At 38.4% G+C, this 10,091-nt stretch overlaps 1 protein-coding gene across 2 annotated transcripts in view; it reads right to left on the bottom strand.

The window, feature by feature from the left end:
• Positions 1-9,271: 9,271 nt before the first annotated feature.
• Positions 9,272-10,091, bottom strand: part of ADCY1 (adenylate cyclase 1) — a 152,611-nt gene continuing 151,791 nt past the window's right edge. Inside the window, exons 20-21 of one of the 2 annotated variants that reach the window (XM_075493680.1) lie at positions 9,869-9,900; positions 9,272-9,578 (exon numbers count right to left, since the gene is read on the bottom strand). In XM_075493680.1, the coding sequence (XP_075349795.1) occupies positions 9,476-9,578; positions 9,869-9,900 (135 nt within the window). In that variant the 3' untranslated portion in view covers positions 9,272-9,475. Of the gene's footprint in view, positions 9,901-10,091 lie in introns of both variants that reach the window. The other variant, XM_075493679.1, reaches the window with a different exon arrangement.

The raw sequence follows: 10,091 nt of genomic DNA, 5'->3' as shown, positions 1-10,091 counted from the left end.
GAAGCAATGCAGAATTTGCTGCAAACATCTGCAGTTTAAGCAGCTGATAAGATTCCTCTTGCACGGTCTTCTTACTGAATATTTCAATTCAACCAGCCTTATAAAACCCCAAGACTGTATCTTTCCTTGCTGTTATTTTTTAATGAAGAGTGACATCCGGACACAGATGACATGACTGCCCTTGAAATGGGTTTCCGCATGTTTAGTAAACTGCTAGGGAATATGACTTAGGCTACCCCACTCTTCCTTATCTGTGTCTCTTCTTTGGGGACACGAGCAGAGATGCTGCTCTGCCTGCAGCTGGCAGGGTTAAGCCTCACTGCCCAGCTTGATGCCAGCTGCTGGTGCCTGCACTCCCACCACAGGGTATGTTTATTTACCCTTTCAGGTTTGCTGTCACATGTACTGCTTCCTAACCAGATTAGGTCAAAGCTATTTCTTTTCCCCTAAACACCTATTATATGAAAAATCTGCTTCTTGAAAATGTATTTTCTTTTTGAAAAAGAAGATTGACAACCATGTGATGGAGGACCTACAGAGGGAGATGGTAAGCAGGCCTGAGTGGACAGTAACGTCCTGCAATAAAAATGTGATGGCACTGAACAACTGAAGGCAAGTTAAGGGCAGCAGGGGCACCAATTTCTTAAGAAGCAGTGTTTTAAGAGTTGCAGGTCACATTTTTACATCAAAAGAAGAACTATGTGGTGTTAAGAGGCAGGCAGGCATGTCTAGCTCCTTTTCCTCTTAGTGCTATGGCATTTATTACATTTAAATATTTCTAGGATGCTTAAAATTATGGGTAAGCCTACAATGGACACTGTGCCATCATGTGTTGGCAGACCAATTTTGATTGTAGAACACATGCTCCATGTGGTTTTTTGCTTCCTACCTTAGGCTGCTGAACATTTCATTATAAAAAGAAGGAATCACATACATTTTTAAATCTTTTCAGTTAACAGATCAGAAAAATACTTGACATCTCATTTCCAAGCAGAACCTATGGACATATACCAGAAGGGCAAAAATTAACCTCCTGACAGCAGAAAGTACAAGGACTAATCAGCAGGATAAAATGCAGACAGATGTGAGTTGCAGTACAAGTTTTAGTGGCAGGGATTTTAAAAGATGGGTCAAATGTGGCTGAATCTGCTTGAAACTGTGAAATGTGTGTCTTACTACTGTTTTGCACCATTATACACATTCTGTGTACAAACCAATGATTTGAACACAGACAAAGCTACACACAAGTATATTATAGAAAAAGAACCTCCAAGAAGAGGTTTTTAACTTCTTTCAGAATTTCACTGAAAATCATATCATTGCTCTAGAATTCTCTGTATTGGGTTAAATTATGCTAGAAATGGTAACTGCTCTTGGACTCTAGTTTTTAGACCAGTAACTCTGAAAGCATTACTTTCATTCTTACTGTATTCTGTAACATTTTCCAAAGCTACCTCTGTGTAATAACCAGCTGCTTGAATGCAGAAAAGAAACTCACCATTTGCTTTGCCTAAGTCCGAATTTGTGCAGAGAATTGTACTTGTAAATGGGAGCAAGTTACACAATCACTTTACTTTTTTCTTAATTGAACCCTAGTAATGTTACTGTAAAAAAAAGCAGGAATTTTAAGTGAAGAGGAATTTCTACTGTAACAATTTAAAAATGTAATTATCATGAAGCAATTTTGTGATGGCACAGGTAATTAATTTTCATCTACATTTCATTGAAAATTCTTGGTGTATTGCTTGAATGGCATTTGAAATGTAAGAACAGACAACCTTTGCACCTATGCGCACTAAGGAGTAAAAGACATGAGAAATCACCTAAATAACTTCAATGTGCTAGCTCAAATTTTTCATAACTGATGCCACCATTGACAAGTCTAGAATCAAAGCAGCAGGTCAGGCACTTGAAAGTAAGACACGATAGTGTGCACAACCACAGTAATTAAAGCACGCCTTAGCCTTGCCCACAACGAGAACTGTTAGCTGTTTTACCACCAGCAGTCTAAGCTATGTCTAGCAAACGTGGCAGTGCAGTTACAAGCTGTAGGTAAGTGTTCTGGATGTTTTTAGTCAATGTGTTGTTTAAGCCTGTTCTGAAGAGGAGGGCAGCCAGCTTTTTCAAAGGAGCTCCAAACTATCTGGACAGATTTTCTGCAGAACTCAGCTCACTGTGTGTGCTGAGCTTTCTAGGAAATCTGTTCTTATTTAGCTTGGACCCACATATACCTGTGTATGGCCTCCCTCCATAAACACTTGGAGCACTCCTTGCACCCACATAGCTGTGCTGGTAGTAAACCAAAGTAGGAAAGGAAGTAGTAAAAAAGCTTCACAGTGATGCAGCACTGTTTGTTCCTTCAGTTTTATGCATGTCTGATGCCACAGAAGGCATAAAACGGGGATCCTGATATAAAGAAGCAGATCCTCCAGCATGCAGTAAGGCACAAGCAAAACCAAGTCCTTTCAGCACATAAGCTATGTACATTAACCAATGCTAATTCAAATTTCAAGGTGCTTCCTCATGATCAGAAAACAGGCATTAAAGGTGACAACCCCCAACCATTTCTAACAATTCCTTCTGAAATTCTGAAAGCAGTTCACCAAGAGATCTTGAACACTCTTGTGACTGTGAACAGACAGGAAAACTCAGAAATGGATCTAGCCATGCAGCTAAACACAAGCCTTATTTTTGTTGCACTAGGAATCTGGTTGAGTACTCTGCCAGCTCAGATACTCAAGACCTGTCCCATGTCACCAAGAGCTTTACCACTGACTTCAGAAGGAGTACTGGCTTTTCACCTTTTCCTTTCAGCAATTGCTATCTCACAGGCTTCTTTTCTTTTTGTTATTTTGTACTCTGCTAACCTTGTGCTTTTTTCTCCCCATTTATTTACTTTTACATATTTATTCATGATTTAGATTTGGCCTGCAAACTCAGTGAGAGATGGGATTAAAAGGAACAAAGAGCTAAGAAAAGCCTATACAGAGTTCTGGAAAAAGCCAATCATAAACAGGGTTGGGGTAGAGAAGCAGAGTCCAGATTGTCATTAGTCACAACAGTTATGCCACACTGAGATGTAAAACCCACTGAATTTGAGATGAGTTAGTTTATGACTGTTAGAAACCCTTAACTGCTGTATGAAGTGAATCATCAGTACAAGGTAGTTGTTCTTGTATGCAGGCAACTGGGATACGTTGTATGAATCTACATCTTAACTTATGATGGCAGAAGTACTTGCAGAAGCTGTACTGCTTAGTTAACCCCACAGTCACCTGTAAACAAACAAATTAATGGATTTCTAAGTCCTATTATAAAACTAGCTCAAATTGTAAAATACAAGAAGTCCTTATTAATCCATAGTAGAAAGTATTCACAGTCCACACCCTTTTTCCACTGCCACCAACCTCAGTGTTATGCTCCTACAATACTCCTCATTTATCAAATAGCAATTATATAAGTAATTTGAGAAGTAGTCCTGAGCTGTAGTGACACAGATATAACAAATTTAAAAACAACGCATGCAAAATACCTCCAGAATTTAAAGTTTTGTTCAGCAGCAATATGGGAAAAATCAGCCAGAGGATTGGATAGTGATTTCTTATTCCTATGTCACTAACTGACCTGGTCCTCAAGCTGTGGGTTAGACTGTGATGCTTAAGGGAGGCATCCATGTAAGCATGGCTTTAGTGGGAGCAGGACTAGCATCAGCACAGAACCCAGATGGCTCAAAAGCCAGAGAACCCAGTGAACCTTCTCCTAATAGTTCTGTTAAATACTTTCTGCTTAGCAATAGAAAATTAGTCAAAAGAGCTAACAAAAATAAGGCAACAAAATTAGTTTATATATATACATACATATATATACATATGTATGTATCTAGGAAAACAATCTATTTGCATTGTGTACTTTTCACATACAATAACTTATTACCACATTAGAAATATACTCTGGGTAACATCAATGGGCCAAATTCACCTCCTTTACCTTCCATACTGTTGCACCTGCATACAGCAATAATGGATTTGACACTTGGTCCTTCTTGATGACAATACTACATCAAATGCAGTATCAGAGAATACCCACTGAATGTCAGATATTACACCATTATGAACTAGAATATCTGCTTGCTTTTTATATTACAGTAAGTAGAGTTTATTGCTTCTAATGACCAGAAGGTACCTTATGAAGACAGCATAGATGTTGATAACACTTTTCATATACTGTATTATGGATCTTGGAACACTGAGGTTGGCAGATCACAATCATTACATTATTTTTCTTCTTTATTTGCTGTTTGCATTTGGATTTTGCTTTGCTGAATGCACATGCAACTAGTGGATTTAGCTCTGTGCCAGAAGTGATATGTCAAAAACATTTAGGAAAACTTACTGTTTTGTTTTGTTTTACTGAAGTCAGGCATGAGTGGCATGCAATAGATTGCAAGGAAAAGCAAAAGGATGTCCATTTCCAAAGGATTTATAATCTCCATGCACGTGTAAAATGTCTCTTACAAAAATTGTTAGCATTTGTTAAAGTGTGCCTTTTTGCCTCTTTTTATACAAGTGTACATGCAATTACCTGTCTGAGCTAAAACTATTTACAAAATTTCATAATACAATGCATCTTTTAAAGTGAATAGTACATGAAAGGCCAATGTTTTCTGTTGTTTTGTAACACTGTACAAGATTAAAAATAAATAAGGCATTATAATACAGGTTTATCACAAATTAAAAAATGTTGGTTTTCACTGTAATACAAAACTCTAACTTGAAAGAACATTATGGCTAAATAGTCCTCCTGCCTGGGCAGAACACATACAGAATCTGGACTTGCTGATGTAAAGAAAATGCTTTGTTTCTGCTACAAGCAGGAATTCAACACATGAAAATGATTCACGCTACTTACTAATGTGTTCAGACTCCTCAAAGCACTGAAATGGCACAGGTCATATACTGTTTCCCTTCAAACAGTGACTCCCAAGTACTTTCTTTTGCCTTACAGATAAATTACAGGCAAAAGTGTGAAAGAGATTTAGGCGCATGACCTACTCTCGGTTACAGTGTTGTAAAACTCAGTTCAGTACCGACGTGAGACATCGCTGTAACCCAAAGCAGAACTTGGTCTACAGCAGCTCAACTGCTGACCTTCATAAGCATGCTAAACTCCTGGTGATTTCTGCAGGCCTTGTAGGTACATAAGGGATGCAGATTCAGCCCTAACGAGCTGAAGGTTTTGGCGCTCAGTCTCACCTAGAGAAAGCAAGGGAGAATTTGTGTGTGTTTTAGTGAAGACAAGGGAGTGCGACTTGCCACAGTGGGAAGCAGCTACAAAAACCAATGCATTTTACAGGCTGGATAAAATATCTTTCTATTCAATGCAAATGGAAAATGTTTGGAAATATCTAGCCAGTAATTCAACTGAATGCCAGTTTGTAATCTCAGCAGAGAATAATAATTAAAAAATCATTTAAAGATAAAGGTAGCATAGGAACACTTTGAAATTAGCTCCCAAGACAGTATAGTCTGAAGATCTCTGATACTTATCTCCTTATATAAAGAAGGAAAGACTTTGATTATTATTATTATCTGAAAGAGAAAACGTGCAAACTGATGTGAAATATTGTGCTTGCTATTGACAGACATCAACATGCCAAAATGGCATCACTTTGTTGTAGGGATCATATCTGTTAATTATTTCAATCTAACAAACAGCTGCACAAAACAGTGAACAGAAGTGCAGGAGGCTATTCTGCCCACAATGCAACAAGTTACTATCCTTGGTTAAACATGAGGGACTTGGTACTGTGGGGCAGAACTGACTCCTTGCTGGGGCTACAGCAAGGTCACCGAGGCAAAAGTTACAGAGCTTGACTGGAAAATTAATAAATGCAAGATAGGAAATACAACTGCATGCATTAAGGTGGACACAACCCAAATCCCACAGAAATCAAACGAAATCCTTCTGATAATTTTCAGGGATATTGGAATGGGCCACATATTATCTTTAGCCAATTGCCAATAAAAATTTGATGACAAGCTTCTCTAATTTGGCAGAAAATGTGTATTTGTGGGGTTATCGGAAGTATTACTACTACCTCTTTCCATGTGTAAAACTTACTGAACATATCCAAGAATGCAGAAGAGCAGAGAGATTAAATCTGTCATTTAAAGCTATCACATGAGAGCTGAAATAAAACAAATGTACACAGAAAAGGAAAATGGGTAAAAATGATATGAATAGGGAGGGAAAGCATAAAGGCAAGAGCACGGCTTCATTATATTTTGATTTCAATGGCCATTTAGTTTTCCCTGTTGGAATGGCTGCTGAACACTGCCTGTCATTTTCACATGGCTTTTTACTAATTTGTGCCTTGGCTGAACTTTCTTCATGATTCTGTACTGCTCAGTCCAGGACTACATAGAAAAATACAGTTTTCCCCATAGTAAAACCAGCAACAACAACCACAACAAAAATATGAAAAATGTTAATGGTAGGACTCAAACCAAGTCTGGAAACTGACTCCAAATACACCATCATTGATGCTGTAAACTAGCACACGCACACTGAACTGGCTGCAGCACAAAGAAGCCATGCTGGTCCACTCAACCTGCCCTGGAGGCACAGACCTCCTGCAAAAGGGCCGAATGAATAGGTGATAATGCACTGGGCCTGTCTGGTCCTTTCCGTTCACCATGGAAAACATTCTTAAAAAGTCACGTGCCTCATTTGACTGTTGGAGAGGAGGATCAGGCTTAGAAAAACTTTGGAGTAATTCTACTAGCACCTGCTAATCTTTTAAAATATTAAAATGACTAAACCAAATTTACCTTGCTACATGATCTTCCACTGACATTACTCCAGGACTAGGCTGGGAATGAGTCTGGGAATGAGAACAGTCCCGAAAATATTAGCAGAGAGGACAATTCATTTCTGTTCACTGTCCATTTAGTGATAAAAGAAACAATGCCAATATGCCTGTATCTTGGGCCTATTAAAAAAGTAACAAAGAAATAATTTCATTGTAAGCTTTTGGGGTGGGTCAATGGCTGTATTTGGTCTATGTGTTCATGTACTACCAGATCTAATGCTAGGATCTAAAGATGCTTTTAATAACAGTACATGTAAAAGTAATGTTTTATTATTATCGGTGAAATTATACCAAATTCACGGATTCAAAAATTGTGTAACTTGGGCTCTTTGAGAGTGGAACTGAGTGATTAATGCTATTGCACATGATGCTTTCCATTTTAGTTAAATATTTAACTTACCTGTGTGATGATTTAGTTCTATTAGAACTAATCTATTAGAAACTAAATCTATTAGAAAACATAAATATGCAGTGTGCTTTACATGGATACCACTTATTCAGTTTAATTATGTAAATGTTTGTTCTTTTAAATCTGTATTCTCTACATGTATCTATTTAAAGGGCTTTGAATGCCTCAAAACCAGAATTAAATTATTCTAGAAGAATACCTGGATAGCTGTTAGGAGATAAAGAAATGCAGTGACTTTCCACAGATCAGCCAGGGTGCATACACTTAGTACAGTTAGAAAGCAATTCTCATTTTTTTTATAGCGACTTTAATCACAACACTAATTCTCCTAGCTTTGAAATGAACACCTAGCTGACAGGGTACATAAAAATTAATTAAAAAGCCTGCTGAAAACAACTGGAGTCCCACAGCAGCCTGATATGGCCACATGGAGAAGGGAAACTCCTGCAGTATTTCTTTAACCAAACCATTTGCACCTGTTGACACAATATTCGTCCATATACTTTTAACACAAATAGTGACTGCTCCAAAGCAAATGCTGATTGCAGGAGAATTGCTCAGAATCTTCTTTCCACTGAAATCAGTAATAAAATAGGCCCACCAAAGGGAAATGTGACATCTAGTACATGTAAGTTTTCTGCTGTACAACCTGGATAACTTCTGCAGTCTTAGGTGGGTTTTTCAGGTTTGGGTTTTTTCCTTTTTTTTTTAGTTAAAAGGAAGTTTTGCATGTTTTTAGACAACGTAAAGTTTTGCTTCTCTTTTGGAAAGCAGTGAGGCTGGTTAGCTTGTGCATCCCCATCAGGACAGTATGGCACCTGTCCATGGAGCACATGTCACTCAGCAGGATGACCTCCGACTGCCCCCTCCTCGAGTACGGAGCTGCACACCACATTTCACATCCAGATCAGCATTTCAAGATGAAACTATGAACAATAGGATGTGGGCTGCATTAAAGGAAAAAGCAGTCAAAATATGTTCCCTTTTATGCAGATTAAGAGCAGGCCTCACTCTCCTGGCATGTACCAGTGTTCTCCTCATTTGGGCAAAGTTTGACTGTGCTTGTTCTCAGAATTATAGCTTTCTATAATTGTACAGCTTTGAAGAGTGAGCCTGGGTAGAATCAAGATATAATAAAACTGTGGCATAAATTTAAAAATCAACTAAGACGCAAGACTATGTTGGCAAACATACAGATGTCACAAAGCTAGCAACAGCATGTTTGTCACCAGTACAGGACTATTCTTTGAGCTGTTCAGAAAGGTAAAGCTAAACCCTGGAACTGAGCCACAGGACCTGTGCTGTTTGTAAAAGCCTGAAATAATACCATCCTTCTGCTCTTCAATAAAATCGGCACTGTACATAAGGAATGTTTCTATATTGCATAAGCATATTGCTGTGCTTGCAGGGTCTCCTCTTTCTTGCACAGAGTCAAGTGACCTGTGAAGAGGCAGCAACTTCTAAACTCTATCACCCCCCTTTTTTTTTAATGGAAAGAATATATATTGTTCTTCTGCCAAACCTTTAAGCTCTGTGGTTTATCTACTTCATATCCTAGTGTTATGGTTTGAATTGGATTTTTTTTGAAGTTTTTGGAGTATGCAAGGAGAATTTTAAAAAATATATAGGGTTTAGCAATTAGCTGAATCCAGCCTTCATTAATCTGCCATTGACAGCACAATGAATGCTGTTCTCATTGCTTTAACTCATGCACTGGGAGCCCAGCTTCTCTAACTCTTGCTGTAGCCCTGGAGAGTCTCCAGCTGCCCCACACTCCACGGTTAAATGCAGCTTTGCTAATCCCAGACCCAACAGTGCTGGTTATGACAGAAAGAGAAATCTCTTTGCTATGTCATTGCAGGTGGATGTGTAAATAAATACATATTTTTATGTTTATCTCTATAAATCTCTATTAAGTCTACACAGGACTGTTTGTATATGTGCATATATAGATTAAAACATATATACACACACACACACACACACACACATATATAATTGCTTGCACGTTTATCTCATTTTTTTTCATTTACTCTTTAAAAATGCCAAGAAAATATTCCTCATTTCCAGAAAATCAGGTTTTGACTTTTCCTAACAGAATTGCTAGCCCTTATATGTTCCATCCCAAGAGTTCATTACACAGTCCCCAAGTTCTCTTTGGTTGGGTTGTAGTGGTCCTTGGTTAATGCCATGGCCTATGACCTCTGATCTCTTGGTAAAAATTCAGGCAACCATTGCTCTCCAAGTTCACTGCAAATGGCACGACCGAATCTCCTTTGCTCTACGCCTCCTTCACAGCTGGCACAGAAGGAAGATAATGCAGTGTTTGATTTGTGTGAGTGGCAGATGTTTGACCTGCTCCAAGCCCAGCTTTTACAGTAAAGCTAGCAACTGAGGATACTGACGGACAGCTGGTGCCCAGTTTTGTTTGAATGTTTGCTCTCCCGTAAGGGTACATTTTCCGCTCTAAGTTTAAAGACCGTGTTTGTGAATTATTTCCATCGGCCTTTCCTTCCAGGAAATAGGTCAACATTTCACCTTTTCCCTTTACACTGACTTTACCCCTGCACACAAATTCATAACTGCACCTTTTTAATATCCGCTGAACTTCTTCTGTCACCTGAAGACAGAAAAAAAAGTATTAGTTTTTTCTGTTCTTATAAGGTTAATCCTAGAACTGCCCACCCCTGCCCATACTTCTCGATCATGAAATATGCATAAGCAGAATGAATTAGCACCTACTACTGCTCTCAGGCTCACTTAGAATTTTCTTAAGGAATTAAAAATCACTGACCAAAGTGGAATCTGAGA

The sequence above is a fragment of the Mycteria americana genome, chromosome 2, assembly GCF_035582795.1.
Source record: "Mycteria americana isolate JAX WOST 10 ecotype Jacksonville Zoo and Gardens chromosome 2, USCA_MyAme_1.0, whole genome shotgun sequence".
Taxonomy (NCBI): Eukaryota; Metazoa; Chordata; class Aves; order Ciconiiformes; family Ciconiidae; genus Mycteria; species Mycteria americana.
Note: the sequence above shows the minus strand (reverse complement) of the source record. Positions and strands in the feature narration are given on the sequence as shown.